At 35.1% G+C, this 21,560-nt stretch overlaps 1 protein-coding gene across 1 annotated transcript in view; it reads right to left on the reverse strand.

Moving 5' to 3' along the window:
* The window catches only part of LOC139437861 (myelin-oligodendrocyte glycoprotein-like), a 100,513-nt gene that overhangs the window by 12,720 nt on the left and 66,233 nt on the right, over positions 1-21,560 (reverse strand). Inside the window, exons 10-13 of the mRNA XM_071212732.1 lie at positions 10,920-10,940; positions 8,570-8,590; positions 5,480-5,500; positions 90-110 (exon numbers count right to left, since the gene is read on the reverse strand). Coding sequence (XP_071068833.1) covers positions 90-110; positions 5,480-5,500; positions 8,570-8,590; positions 10,920-10,940 — 84 coding nt within the window. The remainder of the gene's footprint in view (positions 1-89; positions 111-5,479; positions 5,501-8,569; positions 8,591-10,919; positions 10,941-21,560) is intronic.

The raw sequence follows: 21,560 nt of genomic DNA on the forward strand, positions 1-21,560 counted from the left end.
TCCTAAGATGACTCTAAAATTCATTTAAGGGATATTAATGGATTTTGAACGATCAAGTATAGCCTAAGATAGAAAGAGATATCACTCACCTTTCTTTTCTTGTATTCCCTCTGCATGAAGAGAAACACAAAATCAAAATGTAATTAAACTGGAAAGTGACCCCATATGTTCCCTGCTGATAACCCAGACCAGAAGTTAGATATTTTGTGAAAAGAAGACAATCAGCTCTAAATACGTCTTTCAAATTAAAAGTTTTCAGTATGTTCGCAGGTTCGCAGGAAGCAATGGCCAATTTCATAGTCAATTGTAAGAAAAATTCCTGCTTACAATAGCAATGCCATAGTGTACGTTCCTCAGAACGTAGATGATATCATAACCTATAATCTTCCCAAAGATATTAATGTCCTTTGTCCACATTCTTCTCGGGGCCACAGTATAAACAATTCTTCATTAGATTTGTAAGCTCCATGTGACACTCAAAGCATGGCATGTTCTTCTCCCTATATGCCTTAGTACTGAAACCACTTAGTACTCACCTCTCAATTTCCGATTTCTCTGTGGGGAACGAACTTGCTCTTTGTCCTGCCACTGTCAAAAATTATTCTCTGTACACAAAGCCAATTAAATCATCTGTCTGACCAAGGACAGGGGTGTTCATCAGTCTCATGTCCTCACCATCTCATGCCCTTCAAGAATTGGGTTATGACAACTGTTGAGCCCTGAGCCAGGAGACAGAATGTGCATGGGGTGCACGGGCATGTGCTCAGGCAAAGGGGAATCCATACGGGAAAACCACGGTGACTTGCAATGTCAATGTGGGGAGGGGTTGCTGCCCTCTTCCCTAGGGGAACAGTGAGAGAAGATGAATTCAACATTTCAATTATTTTTGTTGAACTCCACGTGAATATGGGGATAGCCTAAAATCCCTACTGTGAGTTCCACTTACATAATACAGGGAAAATATTCTGAAAGCAAGTCTGCAAACCACTGCTAACTCTGTTTTGTTGTATGCCATCTTAGGAAGTGTATTGTTCATATTGGGCTCTATTCTGTTGTCATTTGAGAGTCAATAAATGCAGGTTTCCCTTTGCCCTGTACTGGAAAAAACCCAAGAGTTTTTCCCCAGTAACATTTCTGTGTTACGGCTGACCAAGGGAAACTGACTCTTCATGGCAGTGTATATTTATTCCTTTACCATGTCCTGGGTAGAAGTTGCAAAGTGTTATTAATTTTGCTGGTTATATTGTCCTCGTTAAAGTGAATAATGAGGTAAATATATGTTGTTAAATTAAAACTCAGCCCGTTTTTGAGATTTCTGCTGATGAAAAACAAGTCATAGTGAAAATAAAATGTACATATTCAAGAATTACTTTCATAAGGCTACTCGAACATGTTCCTGATTTCTGGTGTGATGGAAATCAACATTTCATGATTTGGTAGGGTCTAGGCTCTATAAGGTCAATATAACGACAAAAATCATGTTCAGTGCAATAATTCACTTTGATGAGAACTTATATTTTCTACACGGTACCTGAAAGTGTCCAATGTATAAATAACTGCCGATAACCTAAAGAGTTGAGTTTCCCCATTTTGTTTCCATATTCCAGCATATCACCCTAAAACCATCTTGTCTTGGCCAGCTTATTTGCTAAAATGAGGAAAGCTATTCTTAACACTGCTACCACTTCTACTAATTATCCAATATATGGCAAATTTTTTTAGATATGTGAACCTGTTAGTACTAATATTAACACTAACAATAAACATCCCAGTTAGAGTACTTTGAGAAAATATTGCATGTCATAAGAGGCTAAAAATCTTTTGCAAAATCATGGAGGTTTTGAGTAAAATAGCTGGAATATAAAGCCAGACAATCTGGCTCTGGACCCTACTCTCCTAAACATTTAAGCTAATAATCATTTACTTTTCTCTGAAGCAAAACATACAAAGCAAATGAGGGAATGCACAAAGAAAGCTAGAAAAGGGTGAACAAATGAATTAATGAATGAATGGATAAATGAACGGCTTAATGAATGAATATATAAATAATTACCACAAAGTAAATCTTAACAGGAAACAGCACCAGGATGAGATGGGACCTGGATACCACAGAGCAAGTGAAAGGAATTCTCTTGTCAGCATCTCTAAACACTCTCTGTTTTGGGGGTTGGAAGCTGTCCGTCATCATCTTTTTGATGGTTGCCTTGTGCAAGGTCCGGGAAATGGGCAGTACGAGTTGTCACAGGCTGCAAATATGCCACAATGATTTAGGAGTTCACTAATACGTGCAACAGTGTGCAGGTGTAAGGGAGGTGGTTCTATGGGAATTGCGAAAATATTTTGTGTGAATTTTCTTAAATATAAATCTAAAATATCCGAAAAGGAAAGTTTAAAAATTAAATAAACAAATAGATGAATGAGGAAGTGTTGCATGGGAGTCCTTTCCTCACCAGGAAAATTTCCATTAAATAGAAAACTGAGCAAGGGATTTGCTCAATGCCTAAAGAATAAGAACCATCTGAGAACTGGAAAAATCAAATGTTGACTATTAAGTTATGACTGCTTGACTTATGGATCTATTTACTTATGTGAATGGGTTGCACGTCTCATGTGCTCAGGCAAAGGAGAATCCATACGGAAAACCACGGTTGACTTGCAATGCCAATGTGGGGAGGGGCTGCTGCCCTCTTGACTAGGTGGGGACCACTGAGAGAACATGACATCACCATTTTGCATCATTTCTTTTGAACTCCAAGTGAATATGGCGATAGCTTAAATTCCCTAATGTGAGTATCACTTAAATATTATAGCGAAAACAATCTGAAAGCAAGTCTGCAAACCCACTTCTGACTCTGTTTCGGTGTATCTCCTCTTAGGATGGGTAATGTGTGTATAGGGCTCTTCTCTCTTGTCATTTTGGAGTCAGTAAATGTAGGTATCCCTTTCCCATGGACTGGAATAATGCAACAGTATGTGCACTTTGATTTCTGTCTCCATTTTTTGGTCAATTTTGTTTAGAGTTGAAGTGTGGGCTTTGATTGTCAACATTTTTTTCTTTTCAACTATCATTGTTGTGTTATGGCTGACCAAGTGGAAATCATTCTTCAGGGTATTGTTTATTTTTTCCTTTACCATGTCCTGGACAGAAGCTCAAATGTGTTAATAATTTTCCTTATGGAGTTGTGTTCCTTAAAGTGAAGTATGAGGTAACTATATATTATTATATGAAAACTTAGCACATTTGTGAAAGCTCTGCTGATTAAAAAAAATTTAGATAATAGTGAAAACAGAACTGTAAATTCATCACAATTTCCTTTCATAACCCTACTCGAACATGTTCCTGATTTTTGGTGTTACAGAAATGAATGTTTTATGATTAGTTTGAGTCTAAGTTCCCATTCAGTCAATATAACTACAAAAAATGTGCAGTGCAATAATTCACTGTGATCACAATTTGTATTTTCTACATAATAACTGAAATTGTCCATTGTATAAATTCACAGTAATAGCTGAGGTAAACGTCAATATTTGTGTTGCTGCATTTTGTCTCCATAGTGTCCTGAATATTGCCCTAAAGGCATCTTGTCTTGGCCAGGATTAATTGCTAAAATGAGGAAAGCTATTATTACTACTACTACCACAACTATTAATTTTCCAATATATGTTAAACTTTATATACATGTGAAATTTGTAATACTAATTTTAACACTATATAATAAATATCCTAATTATAGTATTTTTAAGAATAAAATCTCATGCCTTATGTGCTTAAAAATCCTTTGCAAAACCATGAAGCTTTTCAGTAATATAGCTGGAATATAAAACCAAACAATGTGGCTCTAGACCCTACTCTTCTAAACAATTATGCTAATAATCACTTTCCTCTGCAATGAAAAAACACAAAGGACATGAGAGAATGAACGAAGAATGTTAGAAAAGGATGAACAAATGAATTAATGAATGGATAAATGAAGGGCTGAATGAATGAATAAATAAATAATTACCACAAAAGAAATCTTAACAGGAAACAGAGAGCATCAGGATGAGATGGGACCTGGATACCACAGAGCAAGTGAAAGGAATCATCCTGTCCACAACTACAAAAACTCTCTGTTTTGGGGGTTGAACGCTGTCCATCATCATCATTTTGATGGTTGTCTAGTGTAAGGTCAGGGAAATGGGCAGTACAAGTTGTCACAGGCATCAAATATACCACAATAATTTAGGAGTTCACTAATACGTGTAACAGTGTGTAGGTTTAAGTGAGGTGGGTTTATGGGAATTCCTAGTATATTTTGTGTGTATTTTCTTAAATATAAATCTAAAACTTACCTAAAGATAAAGTTTAAAAATTAAATAATCAAATAAATAAATGAAGAAGTGTTGTATAGGAGTTCTTCCTTCACTAGAAAAATTTTCATTCAATTGATAATTGAGTAAGGGGTTTGCATAAGGACTAAAGAATTAGAACAGTTTGTGAATTTGAAGAACAACTATTGAATACTAAGTTAGCATGAATTGACTTAATTACCTATTTATTTATATGAGTGAGTGAATCTCCCAAGGGGATTCCATCTAACTTTTCTCCGTAACCACTTCTCTGTAATGATCTAATTATTTCTTTACACTCAATAAAAATGACATTTTGAAATATAGATCGATTCATGATGCTCCTTGGCAGCAATCTTCAATACTCTGAGCATGCCCAATGGAACATTCTATTTTCTGGGTTTTGCCTACTTACCTTGTAGTCCTGACTGGGATTTCCTCTCCAGAAGAGCCTGGTCAATACATGTCAATTCTGATAGAATCATGTGCTTACTCAACCCACAGTGTAGTGTGCTCTCTGCTCCCTGCCCTGCGCCTGCTGGGCTCCCATTGACCTACCTATTCCATTCATTACCGCTGATCTCAACTCCATCAGCACTTCCTCATGAAGGCTATGACATCATATATAGGCTAAAACCCTCAAGTGTATATTCTTAACGCACCAAGTGCCTTCTTCATGGAAATCGCTGAAATATTAATTTGGATTTTATTTTGTAATGCAATTGTGCCTCTATACCACAATCGAAATCTCAATGCATTCGGAATATTTCTCATTTGTTTTCTATTTCCAAAATGTTTCTCAAGCATCAGAAACAAATTACATAGTTTATTTCACCATGACAAGGAATTGCTGAACTTGAAAAAATGAGGCAGTTTAAAGAACTCAGAGTCACAGTAATCACGCAGCTCAGGCTGACACATCTTAACCTATATTTAACCTGAACAACATCTTTGTGTTGAGAAATTTACATTTATACTTTTACACATAGGCGAAAGATATTTCAGCTGCCACAAAACACTATTTTACAACATCAATAAGCTTTTCATGAACCCCGTGTTTTGATTTCACTTTAATAACTTTAAAAGTCAATTTGTGATTATTGGGTTTGATGGTTCAAATACTATCTTAGACAAAAATAAATACACTCACCATTCTCTTTCACTGTTTCCCCTGAATAGAGGTAAAAACAAAATTGCGTTAGAAAGTATTCCCATACACTGCTTGCAAATAATCTAAACCAGACGTTGCATATTTTTATTAAAAAAGAGGAAATTCACCTATAAATATCTCTTAAAAAGTTGATGTATGTGACCCTGTATGATGGTATGCATATTTACTTTGTAAGCTCACAACTTTTTTTATACACTTAATCGTTTATGAGTGTTCATATACAAATGATATAAAGATAATAATAATTGGATTGGTTAGGGGAAAAATTTGTTAGTTGTAATATTTTGACAATGTTCTTTAATCATTAATTTAAAGTGTTTAAAAATAATGCAAGTTATTGATGGTTGGGTGAGATGTTTTATATGTTTGATGTTGTATATTTGTTTTTTAAGTTCACAACTGCTATACATTTATTGTTTATGTATGGTTCTGTATGAGTGATATATTTCAATTTAAAAAAGTTAAAAAATAATAGTTTTCCATATCATTTCACATACATACTAAGCAATGGTCAATTTCACCTTATATTGCAAGCAACTTTCTTGCTTACATTGTCAATGTAATAGTGAGGGTCCCCAAGTTCCCACTAATTCCTCAGCACTTATGTGCCAGCATCAACCCAGACATAAATTAAAATTTAATAATCCTCCTCAGAAGGGTAAGAGTGCATAGATGATAGCATCAACTATAATCTTCCCAAATCCATTAGTGTCCTTTGTAAACATCCTTCCAAGAGCAAAATCCAAACATCTCTACACAAGGTTTTGCAAGCTTACTTATGACCCTAAGTGAAAACTTTTCCTCTCTTTATGGAATGTCCTTGTCTGAAACCACTTATTCATCACCTTTCATGTTCGGATATCTTTGAGGAGCACTTACTTACTCATTCTTTGGCCTGCCATGGTCAAAGATTCTTCCCTTTCTACAAGTCCAAATAAAGCTTGGGCCTGACTCAAAGCTCAGGTTTCCTCTGTTTTCATGGTTTTACCGTGTCATGCCGTTCTTGAATAGGGTTGTAAGAACAGGTGAGCTATGAGCCGAGAGACAGAATGTCCACTGGTCTTTGTGGGCACGTGTTAAGGCAATGGAAAGTGCAGGGGGGAAATGGACTGTTGACTTGTAATGTCCATGTGGGGAGGGGCAGCTGCTCTTTTGGGCAGTTGGGAGACACTGAGAAAATAGGAAGTCACCTAATGAGTTGATTTTTGTCAAACTCCATGTGAGTGTTGAGATATCCCCAAAACCCTGATGTGAGTACCAGTAAAATAAGATAGGGAAAACAATCTGAAAGCAAGTCTGCAAACCCACTGCTGACTCCGTTTTTGTGTTACCACATCGTAGGACAGGCAGTGTGTACAATGGGGCAGTTCTCCAGAGTTATTTCAGAGCTAATAAACAGACACTTACCTTTCCCATATATTGGGAAAACAATATCAGATAATGTACTTTGGTTTCTGTTTCCATGGCCTAGTCAGCTTAATCTAGGGGAGGAGTGTGGTCTTTGAAATTGAAAATATTTTTTGGAAATTACTTTGTTGTGTCAAGACTATATCAGGTAACTCTGATACATCAGGGTTGTAACCTTAGAACTTAACCCTGTCCTGCACACAGCCTGAATTGTGTTATTATTTTTCTCTATGGAATTGTCTTCCTCAAAGGGATATAATAGGTGAATATGAAATATTGAATTAAAACTTCATATTTGCCTTTGATAGTTCAGCTGACAAAAAATTAATTGGTAACAGCAGATAAATGAAAGTCAAAATGTAAATAACATCAACAATTCCTTTCCTAGCTCTACATGAACAATTTAATGATTTTTGGTGTTATGAAATCATTTTATGATTAGTTAGGAGCAGGCAATAACAATGTCAATATAACTCCAAAAACACATGTGGTAGAACAATTTAATCTGATGATGAATTACATTTCCTATTTACACTTTAAATTGTCCAATTTAAAAATTCACAAATGTGGATACGGTGGCCACAGAGTTACTGAGGGCAGGAAGAAGTTAGAAGAGTTGTGATATGGGGGCACTTTAAGGACTTGGATTTGTCCTGAATGACATTGCAGGGTCAGATGCTGGACATTATTTATCCTGCCATAATCCACTGAATGGACTGAGGGAGAGTGCAAACTACAATGTAAATGATAATCCATGCAGCGTAGCAGTGCTCCAAAATGTTTTCATTAGATGCAATGAATGTACCACACTAATAAAAGATGTTGTGGGAGAATTGGGCACTGGGTTGACTGGGGTATATGGATCCCTCTTTTATTTTGTAATGTAACATTTTGTTGGATCAATGCATCTTTAAAATAGGATATCAGAAAGCAAGCAACTACAGAAGAAAACCTGCGTGAAAAGTAGTTAGGTTGAGTTGTTCCATTTTGTTTGCAAGGAGCATTGTGTATTTCCTTAAATCCATCTTGTGTTTTCCAGGTTCAATAAATAAATCCATGAAAGCTATTTTTACTAAAACTACTATTGCTTCTACTAATAAGATATTTAGAGCTTTAGATGCATGAACTTTCTAATAACACAAGTACCATCATTAGAGTCTTCTTTCAAATTCAGAAGAATCATGCCTAACGAGGTGAAAAAGCTTTCACAAAATCACAAAGGTTCTAAGAAATAAGCTAGACTTGAACCAAGATCGTCTGTGTCTAGAGCCCACTTCTTTAAAATGTTAATCAAATGACCACTTCTCTTTCTGTGCCTTGAGATAAAAGAAAAATGAATGAAGGAATGAATGATTGAATGAATGAATGGATGAACAAATGAAGAAATAAACATTGTCACAAATACATGAATAATTTGAGAAAGGAATCACAGAGCACGAGGAGGAGAGTGAACGCAGGTACTACAGAGAAGATGGAAGCAATTATTCTGTCGGTAGCTACAAACACTCTGCATATTCTGTTCAGCACGGTTTTACAAGACCAGTAAGCATTTCTTTACCTGGAAGTTCTGATTTTGCTATGATAATTTTAAAATTCATTTAAGGGATATTAATGGACTTTGAACGTTCAAGTACAGCCTAAGACAGAAAGAAATTCACTCACCTTTCTTTTCTTGCATTCCCTCTGCATGAATAGAAATATAAAATCAAAATGTAATTGTACTATAAAGTGACCCCATATGCTACCTACTGATAACCCAGACCAGAAATTAGATATTTTGTGAAAAGAAGACAATCAGCTCTAAATACCTCTTTCAAATTAAAAGTTTTCAATATGCTCTAAGGTTCACAGAAAGCAATGGCCAATTTCATGATCAATTGTAAGAAAAATTCCTTCTTACAATATCAATGCCATAGTGTAGGTTCCCCAGATCCCCCTAATTTCTCATCACTTAGGTTCCCACATGACCTAGACATATGTAAAATTTTACTAACCCTCCTCAGAATGAAAGAAAGCATAGGTGATATCATAACCTATAATCTTCCCAAAGCTGTTAATGTCCTTCTTTGTTATTTTTATATTATTATTATAATTGGAATAATAAAAACTTTAAAAATGATTGAAGTGATGAATGAACAACTATGTGTTGCACTTAGTACCATTAATTGTATGCATGCATGGATTTGTGTTTTACTACTATGTTGAATAAAATTGAATTTCTTAAAAAAAATGCCTTTGGAGATTAAAATAACTTTTGCAAAATCAAGAGCCTTCTAAGTAATATAGCTGTAATATATGCCCAGACCATCTGACTCTAGAGCCTACCGTTATAAAATATTACTAATCACTTACTTTTCTCTGCCTTGGAAAAAACAAATTAAATGAGGGAACAAATGCATAAATGTATAAACGAAGGAAAACATGAATGGATCAATGAATGAATAAATCAATGAAAGATTTAAATAATTAAATAATTGGATGAATGAAGGGATGAATGAATGAATGAATAAATAAATAATTGCTACATATATAAAGCTTAAAAGGAAATAGAGAGCACTGGAATGAGAGGGGAACCAGATACCACAGAGCACTTGGAAGAAATTTTCCTGTCTGCATCTGGAAACACTCTCTGTTTTGGGAGATGGACAGTGCCCATCATCATCTTGTTGGTTGCCAATGCAAGCTCACAAAGAACTGGACAATACAAGTTTTCACATGTATCAAATATACCACAATAATGATTAAGGGTTCACTAATATGTGTAACTGTTTGCAGGTGTAAGGGAGGTGGTTTTATGTGTACTCCCAATATATTTTGTATATATTTTCTTAAATATAAATCTAATATTTCCTTAAAAATAAAGTTTAAAAATTATTTAAACAAATAATTAATAAATGAGGAAGGGATAGATGTGAGTTCTTTCTTTACTGGAAAATTTTTCATTAAATGGACATGCAACAAATGGATTTGCATAATAGCTAAAATATAAAAACAATGGTGACTTTTAGCAACAAATATGAAATATAAATTAAGTTCTTATGAATTGGATTTTGGACCTATTTATTCATATGCTGAATTCATTCCCAAGGGGATTACATTTAATTATTCTCTCTGTAATCATTTCACTGTAATCGTCTAATCAATTCTTTATGCTCAGTAAAAATGGCATTTTAATATGTAAATCTATTCATGATGCTCCTTTGCCTCCAATCTTCAAAACTCTTAACATGCCCAATGATAAATTCTATTTTCTGGGTTTTGCCTAGGTACCTAGTAGTCTTGGCTGGGTTTTCTGCACCAGAATCCCCTGGTCAATATGTGCCAGCCCTCATAGAATCCTGTGTTTGCTCAACCCAGAGTGTAATGTGCTCTCTCTGCCCTGCACCTGTTGTGTACTATTGACCTATCTATTCCATTGTTTACCACTGATCTCGACTACATGAACATTTCGTCAGGAAATCTATGGCCTCCTATATAGTCCATATCCCTCTAGTGTATATTCTTTTTGCACCAAGTTCCTTCTTTATGGAAGTGATTATAATATCATTTTGGGTTTTATTTTCTTAAGGCAATTGTGCATCTGTACCGCAACAGAAATCTCAATGCATTTGGGATCTTTCTCTCTTTTTTTTTCTTTTTTTCCAAAAATGTTTCTCAAGCACCAAAAACATATTAGAGTGTTTATTTTCCACATGACAAGGAACCACTGAACTTGAAAAAATGAGACAGATGAAGGAATTCAGAGTCACAGTAATCACATAGCTCAGGCTGCCACATCATAATCTATATTTAACCTGAACAACTATCTCTGTGTTGAGAAATTTACATTTACTAATTTAAAAATAGGCAAAAGATATTTTAGCTGAAATACAACACTATTTTACAACATCAATAAGCATTTCATGGACCCTTAGTTTTGATTTCACTTTAATACCTTTAAAATTCAATTTGCAGATATTACTGTATTTTGCAGGTTCATGTACTGTTAAAGCCAAAAATAATTATCACTTACCATTCCATTTTATTTTTTCTTCTGAATAAAGATAAAAACAAAATTGTGTTAGATAGTATTTCCAAACACTACTTGCAAATATTCTAGACCAGATGCTATATGTATTTATTAAAATAAGAAAGTCAGCTATAAATACCACTTTAAAAAAATAATAGTTTTCCATACCATTTCACATACATGCTGAGCAGTGGCCAATTTCGTGATGCATTGTAAGCAAGTTTCTTGCTTACATTATTAATGTAATAGTGAGTGTCCCCAAGGTCCCACTAATTGCTCAGGACTTCGGGGCCAGCATGAACCCAGACATAAGTTAAACTTTAATAATTCTCCCCAGAAGGGTAAGAATGCATAGATGATATCATAAACTATAATCTTGCCAAATCTGTTAGTGCCCTCTGTACACATCCCTCCTTGGAGCAGAGTGAAACATTTCCACACTAGATTGGTAGGCTTCATGTGACCCTAAGGGAAATCTTTTCCTCTTCTTACGGAATGTTCTTGTTCTAAAACCACTTACAAATCATCTCTCCTTTTCTCACATCTTTGTGGAACACTAACTTATTTATTCTTTGGCTTGAACTATCAAAGATTTTTCCCTGTCCACAAGTCCAAATAAGGCTTATGCCTGATTAAATGCCCAGGTTTTTCTCTGTTCTAATGACTTCACTATCTCATGCCCTTCAGGAACTGGGTTTTAACAACTGATGAGCCAGAAACCAAGAGTCATGATGTCCACTTGTTATTGTAAGCATGTGCTCAGGCAAAGGAGAATCCAGAGGTGAAATCCTGGGTTGGCTTTTAATGTCCATGTCAGGCAGGGAACTGCCTTCTTTGGCTAATCAGGACCACTGAAAGAACACGGAGTCACCTACTTTCTTTAAAGTTGTGAACCTCCGAGTGAGTATGGTGGTATGCCAAAAAATTAATGGAAACAGCAATTAACTAAATAGGGAAAACAATCTGGCAGGCACTCTGCAGTTCCACTGCTGACTACCTTCCTGGTGTACCAGGTGTTAGGAGTGGTAATGTTTCAATGGGGCTGTTCTCCAGCGTCATTTCAGAACCAATGAAGAGTGGCTTCCCCTTCCCCATGTATTGAGAAAACTAAACTGTATGTGCACTTAGGTTTCTGTCTGTATGCCCAGGTTTGTTTTAATTTGGAGTGAGGTGCACACTATGAAGGTCAACATATTTTTGTTCCAGGAACATTGGTGTGTGGAGAGTGTACCAAGAAAAATTGGTTCATCAGGGTAGTGTAAATTTAGTCCATAACCACATCCTGGATAGAGGCCAAAGTGTGTTTTTTATTGTCATTATGCAATTGTCTTCTTGAAAGGGGATTATAAGGTAAATATAAAATACTAATATAAATCAGCACATTTCTTTGATAGTTCTACTGATAAAAAATAAATGATAATTAGCAGATTATCCTTAATATAGTAATGTATTTAATATCAAAAAATTCTTTCATAGATCTAAATGAATAATGATTTTTGGTGTTATGACAATCAACATTTTATGGTTAGTTTGGATCAGGATGTATCTAGGCCAATATAACTACAAAAAATTGTTGAGCTGAATAATTCAGTCTGATTATAAATTATATTTCCTATGTGATAATTTAATTTGTCCAACATTTAAACTCACAAAAAGAACTGAAGGAAAACAAAATAGATTCGATTGATTTTGTGTTCATTGTGTCCTGAGTATTGCCTTAAAACCAGGTTCAATAATTAAAACTTTGAAAGCAACTATTACTGCTACTATTACCACTGCAATTAATAACCAAATATGTGTCACTATTTTCAGATATATGAATTTTTTAATATTAAGTATAACCCTATGTAATAAATCCCATCATTATAGACTTAAAATTTAAAAATGCCTTAAGATATTAAAAATCTTTTGCAAAATCATAAACATTCTAAGTAAAGAACTGGAATTTAAACACAGACCATCTGAAACTAGAGCATACACTTCTAAAAATTAATCTAATAATCATTTACTTTTCTCTGCCTTGAGATACAAATGAGTGGAGGAATGAATGAGTGAATCAGGGAATGAGTGAATGGATGAGTGAATAAATAAACCAAAGAATAAGCAAATAAATACATATATATATTAAAAGGCAACAGGTTGCCACAGAGCAGAGAGAAAGAATTATCCTGTCTGCTCTTACAAACACTCTCCATTTTGGGGGATGAGAGCTGATCATAATCATCATTTTGCTGGTTTTATAGGGCAAACTTACAGAATTCTACATTATAAGCTATTCCATTTCTACATATACCACACTAACTTAGAAGTTCAATAATAGGGTTTACACTGTGTAAGGGATGTGTATTATTGGGAATTTTTTATACTTTGGTGTATTTGTTCTAAAATATAAATCAGAAAATAATCTAAATATAAAGTTTAAATTTAAATGATTAAATAAATAAATGAAGAAGAGTTACATGGGAGTCCTTTCTTCACCTGAAAATTTCTCATTAAATAGATACCAGACTAAGGGATTTGCATAGTGACTAAAGACTAAAAACAATTCGTGACTTCAAAGAATAAATATTGACTATCAAATAAGTTAATATTAATTGACTTTTTAGACCCATTTATTTATATGAGTGTATCTCAAAAGTGGATTCCATATAAATTTTCTCTCTGCAACCTTATCACAGTAATATTCTACTTAATTATTTACCCACAGTAAAAATGACATTATAAAATATACATCAATTCATGATGATCCTTTGTCTGCAATGATCTAATCTCTAGCTTGCCCAAAGAAACACTGCATTTCCTGATCTTTGCCTACACACTGTGTAGTCCTGACTGTGTTTTCTGCACCAGAATACCCTGGTTAATATATATCAATCCTGGTATAATAATGTATTTGCTCAACCCAGAATGGAGCGCACTCTCTGCTCCCTGCCCTGCACATGCTGCGCTATCATTGAAATATCCATCCCATTCATTACTGCCGATCTCAACTCCACTAGCACTTCTTAAAAAAGCTATGACCTCATATATAAGACAAATCCCTCTAGTGTACATTTGGATTGGACCAAGTTCTCTCTTTATCATGCTTATTAGAATATTAAATTGGCATTTATTCTGTACATGTAATGTATATCTATACCAGAAAAGAAACCTCAATGCACATTGCCATCCATTTTTGTATTTTTTCCATTAATGTTTGCCAAACACCAATCACATATTAGTTGATTTCTACATGAATAAGAAATCAGTGAACTTATCTGAATGAGGAAGATGAAAGACCTCAGAGTTCCAGGCCACACATAGTACAAGCTGGCATATCTTAACCTCCATTTAACCATAAAAACTAACTTCATGATAAGAAATACATTGAGAATTTTTCAAGTAGGAAAAAGATATTTTAGTTGCCTCTCAACACTATTTTAGAAAACCAGTATGTATTTCATTAAATGTGAGTTTTGATTTTGCTATAATAATTTTGAAACTCAATTTTTGGATATTATTGTTTTTTGAAGGTGCAAATACTGTCTAAGACAAAAACAAATACCACTGACCATTCCTTTTTATTCCTTTGTCTGAATAAAGAGAAATAAAAAATGTAAACAAATATATGTTAGAAAGTTCCTTGTATGCTACCTGCAGTTATTTAAGATCAAACGTTATATATTTTTATAAAAACAAGAAAGTTAGCTATAAATACCTCTTTAAAACTAAAACTGTCAATATCATGTCACATACATAATAAGTAATGGCCAATTTCATTACGAATTGTAAGGAAAATTCCTGCTTACTGTATGAATATAATTTTTTGGGCATCAGATCCCCTTGTTTCCTCAGTAATTAGATGCCAGCGTGACCTATATAAAAGTGGAAGTTACCCAGAAGTGAAAGAATGCATATATGGTATCATAAATTACAATCTTCCCAAAGCTGTTAATGTCCTTTGTAAACATCCTTCCTAGGAGAGCAGTAAAAACATCTCCGCACCCCATGTGCATGCTTCATGTGACCTTACCAGAACTCTGCTCTCCTACGCTACGGAATGTCCTTGTTCTGAAAGCACTTATACAACACCTATCTTTTTCTCTTCTTTTTGTGAGCACTATCTTTGCTTAATCTTTGGTCAGCCACTATGAAAGATTCTTCCCTGTCTGCTAGTTCCATTAAAGATCATGCCTGACTAAATGTTGGCATATTCTTTGGTCTCAGGGTCTCACAATTTCATGACCTCCAGGAGTTGGGTTGTAACAACTGGCAAGCCATGAGCCAGGAGACAGAATGACCACTGTCAGTCATGGGAATGTGGTCAAAGACCAATCCATTGGGTAAATCCTGAATTGGCTTGTAATACCCTTGTGAGGAGGTGTGGATGCCCTTTTGGGTACATGGAGACCACTTAGAGAATATCAAGTCACCTATTTGCTTGACAGCTGTGGAACCCCACCTGAGTACTGGGATGTCCCAAAAACACTGATGGGAGTAGTCATTAACTAAGATAAGGAAAACAATCTGGAAACTTCTCTGCATACACACAGCTCCCTTCCTGTGTGGTGTAGCACATGTTAGCAGTGGTAGCATGTACAATGTAGCAGTTCCTCAGTGTCATTTAAGATTCAATAAAGGGAGGTTTTGATTTGGGAAAACCAAATGATATGTACATTTTTGTTTCTGTCTCCATGCCCTGTTCAGTTTTATTTTGGGTTCGAGTGTGGACTTTGAGAGTCAAAATATTTTCATGCCAATAACATTCATGTGTGGAGAGTGGACCAAATAAAACTGTTTCATCAGGGTAGTGTAAATTATTCCATGACCATGTAATTGACAGACACTGAATTGTGTTATTTATTTTCTATAAGAAATAGCCTCTCTTAAAGGGAATTCTGAGATAAGATAAAGTACTCAATTATAACTTAGCTTATTTCTTTTGAGAGCTAAGCTGGTGAAAAAGTTTCTGAAAATTTGCAAATAATAGTGTAAACAGAACTGCAACTAATATAAAAAATTACCTTCATAAGTCTACATGAACAAGTTAATGATTTCTGATGTTATGGCAATAGCATTTTATGATTTGTTAGGATCAGGCTATATTTAGGTCAATATTACTACCCAACACATGTGGAATAGACTAATTCAGTCTGATGCCAAATGATATTTCCTACATGATAATTTAACTTCTCCAATTTACAAATTCACAGAAAGCAGAGAGGGGAACTCAGTAGTTAGAGGTGATCCATCTTGTTTTCATGGTATCCTGAATATGGTCTTAAAACCATCTTGTCTTTTGCAGGTTCAATAACTAAAACCCTGAAAATTGTTATTTTTACTACTACTACCACTGCTATTAATAACAATATGTCATGAATTTTAGATATATGAAATTTTTATGCTGTATAAAATCCTAAGTCATAAATACCATTATTATAGTCTTTTAAAAATAATAATAAAAAATGACTGAAAGGTTAAAAATCTTTTGTAAAATCATGACATATCTAAGTAACAGCTCAAATTTACCCCCAGACCATCTGACCCTAGAGCCTACTCTTCTAAATTATTAATCTAATGATCACTTACTTTTTCTGCCTTGAGATAAATCAAATTGAAAGAGAAAGTGAATGAATGAATGAGTGAATAATGAATGGGTGAATCAATAAAGAGATAAATAAATTAATTTAATTATTAATTGACATTAAAAGGAAACAGAGAGGGAAACAGTTGTGGCTCAACTAGTTGGGCTCCCATCTACTCTATGGGAGGTCCTGGGTTTGCATCCCAGGGCCTCCTTGTGAAGGCAAGGTGGCCCATGCGTCACAAAGAGCTCACAGCCCGTGCAACGCGGAGAGCTGGAGCAGCAAGATGATGTAGCAAAGGGAGACAAGCAGATACAGAAAATATACACAGCAAATGGACACAGAGAATAGTCAGCAAGGAATGGAACAAGCCGCAAGGCGGGGGGTAGTTGATAAATAAATCTTTTAAAAAATAAAAAGAAATAGAGAACCAGGATGAGAGGGGAACCAGATTCCACAGTACAGATGGAAGGAATTATGTTGTCTGCAAATACACACCGTTTTGGGGATGGAAGCTGTCCATCATCATTATTTTGTTGGTTATATGGGCAAATTCAAAGAACTGGACAGTAGATATTGTAACTGTACTAAATATACCACACAAGTTTAGGATGTCACTAATAAGGTTAACTGTGTGTGTGTGTAAGGGATGGGGGTTATATGGGAATTCCCTATCTTGTGTGTATTTTATCTTGAATATAAAACTAAAATTTCTTTAAAAATAACATTTAAATTTAAACAAATAAATAAATGAAGAGGAGTTACATGGAATTTCTCTATTTACTGGGAAAATTTCAAAAAATAGGCAACAGGCTAAGGGATTTGCATAATGTCTTAAGAATAAAAACAATTTGTGACTTTGAAGAACAAATATTGAATACTGAATAAGTTAATAGAAATTGACTTTTTGGACCTCTTATTTATATGTTTATATCTCCAAAGATGATTCTATTTAGATTTTCTGACAGCAGCCTTTTAACCATAATCATCTAATCCATTCTTTGCACTCAATATAAATGACATTTTAGAGTACAAATCTATTCATGACCCTCTACTGTCTGCAACATTCAAAACTCTTAATATGCCCAAAGAAATGTTGCATTTACTGGTCTTTGCATATGAACCTTGCAGTTTTGATTGGGTTTTCTGCACCAGAATCAACCCCAATAGAATCATGGGCTTGCTCAACCCAGAGTGTAGTGTAAACTCTGCTCCCTGACCTGCACATGCTGAGCTATCATTTACCTACCTATTCCATTCATTACTGAGGACCTCTACTCCAGTAGCATATCTTCAGGGAATCTTTGACCCCATAAATAGGCCAAATCTATGTAGTATATATTATTGCCCCAGGTTCCTCTTCATGACACTCATTAGAATATTAATAAGGCATTTATTCTGTATGTGTAATTGTACATCTATCCCATAATTAAAATATCAATGGAAGTGTGGATCCCAAATCCATTTTCTCCCATTATATTTTCCATTCAAATCACATATTAGTTGATTTCTAAATGCACAAGAAATCACTGAAGTTATCTAAATGAAGCAGATGAACAGAATGAGAATCACAGTCTTCACATAGCCCAAGCTGGCATATCTTAACTTCCATTTAAACCTAACAATTATCTCCATGTTGAGAAACTTATATTTAGAATTTTACAATTAGTCCAAAGATATTTTTGTTGCCACTCAGCACTATTTTAGAATATCAGTAAGCATTTCATTAACTGTGAGTTCTGATTTTGCTATGGTAACTTAAAACAATTTTGGGATATTATTGGATATTGAAGGTTTAAATACTGTATAAGGCAAAATTAAATATCATTCACAATTTTTATTTATTATTTCATCTAAATAAAGAGAAATGAAAGACAAAAATAAAAGTGTGTTAGAAAGTGTCCCCATACACTCCCTTAAGATTAGGCAGACCAAATGTTTTATATTTCTATAAAAACATGAAAATCATCTTTAAATATGTCTTAAAAAATAAAAGTGGTCAATATCATTTCACATACATATTAGGCAATGACCAATTTCATGATGAAGTATAAGAAAAATTCCTGCTTACAATATGAATGCAATAGTGTGGGTGATCCAGGTCCCCTACGTGCCTGCATGACCTACACAGAGGTGGTGCTAGGGTTTGAGATATATTTGGGGGATTTGAATCTCTGGACTGACAGTATGATGCCCGGGCCCAGAGCCTCAACAGACTTTAGCTTCTACACTCTGATTTATTGGACTTACCCCACTCAGCTAACATGGAGTTGAAGAAGGTCAACCACCACACCATGGAGCCTAGAGTGTCTACAACTGAAAGCAGGAAGGGTGCATCCAGTATCCATGTGGAATCCAAGCCCCCACTTGACATAGATGTGCAATGGACACAACCAATCCAATGTCCACAGAGAAAATGTGGCATGGGCGTGGGAAGGGTGGCCATGGTAGCTGCTGGGTGCGGGGAATGGGAGGAAGAGATGAGATGGGGAGGCGTTTTCGGAATGTGGAGTTGTCCTGGGTGGTGCTTCATGGTCAATTAGGGGACATTGTAGATCCCCCCAGGGCCCACTGGATGGAACGTGGGAGAGTGTGGGCTATGATGTGGACCATTGACTATGGGGTGCAGTAATGCTCATAGATGTACTTACCAGGTGCAATGGCTATGTCATGATAATGGGAGAGAGTGTTGCTGTGGGGGGAGTGGGGGGTGGGGGCGGTGGGGTTGAATGGATCTCTAATTTTTTGAATGTAATATTTTTTTAAAAAATAAAATAAAATAAAAAAATAAAAAATAAAGTTGAATAAGTCTGCCCAGAAGGGAAAGAATAGAGGTTATCATAAACTATAATCTTTCTCAAGCAATTAATATCATTTGTAAACATCCATCCTAGGAAAGCAGTGAAAACACTACCATAATCCATGAGTAAGCTTCAGGTGATCTTAAAAGGAACTCTGCTCTCCTACACTATGGAATGTCCTTGTCCTGAAACCACTTATAAATCACCTCTCTTTTTCACTTCTTTATGGGGAGAGTGAAGTTCACTTATTCTTTGGCCTTCCATTGTCAAATATTCTTCCCTTCTGCTAGTTCCATTAAATATTATGCCTAACTAAATGCCCAGTGTCTTAATTGTTCTCATGGCCTCACCTTCCCATGCCCTTCGTGAGTTGGGTTGTAACAACCTGTGATTCATGAGCCAGGAGAGAGAATGACCATGGGCAACCATGGGCATATGCTCAGGCCAGAGAGAATCCAGAGGGAGACCCTGGGTTCACTTGTAAGGTCCATATAACATGACGGGGCGAGGCTGCCCTCTTGGGCAGGTGGGGACCATTGAGAGAATATGGAGTCACCTACTTGCTTGACAGTTGTGGAACTCCACGTCACTATGGGAATTTCCCAAAAAACTGATGACATTAGCAGTTAAATAAGATAGGGAAAACAATCTGAAAGCAAGTCTGCAAACTGACTGCTGACTTCCTTCACAGTGTATCAAATCTTAGGACTAATACTATGTGCATGGGCAGTGTCTTTTCAGAGCCAGAAAAAGGTGTCTTCCCCTTCCCCACATATTTGGAATACTAAATGGTATGTGCTCTTTGGATTCTGTCTCCATGCCCTGGTCAGATTTATCTTGGAGTGGTTGTGGACTTTGAAGTTCAAAATATTTTTGTCCCAGTGTTGTTGGTGTATGGAGATTAGACCAAATAAACCTGATTCATCAGGGTAGTGTAAATTTAGTCCATAACCATGTCCTGGACAGAAACTGAATTGTATTATTTATTTACTTGATAGAATTTTCTTCCTTAAAGGTGTTTTTCTTTTACAGGTTCAAGACCTAAAATCATGAAAGCTATTATTGCTACATCTACTACCATTACTCTTGATAACCTATTATGTGTCAAGATATTTAGGAACATGGAAATTTTAATACTGTGCATAACCTTATGTCATTAATACCATTATTATTGTCTTAAGAGAAAAAAAAGCTTGCCTTATGTGGTTAAAAACCTTTTGCAAAGTAATGAAGCTTTTATGTAATAGAGCCAGAATTTAAACCCAGACTGACTGTAGAGCCTACTGTTCTAAAAAATGAATCTAATAATCACATACTTTTCTCTGCCTTGAGATAAACCAAAATGAATGAGGGAATGAATGAACTGAGGAATAAATAAAGTTATAAAGACATAGATAAATTAATTAATAAGTGAATGAATAAAGCAATGAATGAATAAATATATACATACTTGTGTGAATATATAGGTTTTAAGGAAAAAGAGAGTCCCAGGATGAGAGGGCAAACAGAGTCCACGGACAGAAGAAAGAAATTATCCTTTCTGCAGCACACACACTCCTTTTTTGGGGGGTGTGAGCTGTCCATCTTCACAATTTTGTTGGTTGCCTGGGGCAAGGTCAAAGAACTTGACAGTAGGTGTAGTCTTCCATAGCTAATATACCACACCAATCTTGGAGGTCACTAGGAATGTAAACTGTGTGGGTGCAAGAGAGCAGGGTTATATGTGAATTCTCTATGCTTTTTGTTTATTTTTTCAATATAAATCTAAAATTTCTCTAAAAATAACTCTACAAATTAAGGAATCAAACAAATAAACAAAGTGTTACATGGTAGTTTTCTCTGCACAGGAAAATTTTCATTAAATGGAAATAGACTAAGGGATTTATGTAATGATTAAGTAATAAAAATATTTTGTGACTTTGAAGAACAATTTTTTAATGTTAAATAAGTCAATATGAATTTAATTTTTGGACCTACTTATTTATGACTGTATCTCCCAAGGGGATTCTATTAATCTTTTCAGTCTGCAACCTTTCAACTGTAATCATCTAATCCATTCTTTACACTCAATAAAAATGACTTTTTAAAATATGAATCTATTCATGATGCTTCTCTTTCTGCAATGTACAAAACTCTCAGCATACCCAAAGAAACACTGCATTTCCTGGACTTTGCTACGTACCATGTATTTTTTTTTTTAAGATTTCTTTCTTTCTTTCTTTCTTTCTTTCTTTCTTTCTTTCTTTCTTTCTTTCTTTCTTTCTTTCTTTCTTTCTTTC

This window comes from Dasypus novemcinctus, chromosome 30 (assembly GCF_030445035.2).
Source record: "Dasypus novemcinctus isolate mDasNov1 chromosome 30, mDasNov1.1.hap2, whole genome shotgun sequence".
Classification (NCBI taxonomy): Eukaryota; Metazoa; Chordata; class Mammalia; order Cingulata; family Dasypodidae; genus Dasypus; species Dasypus novemcinctus.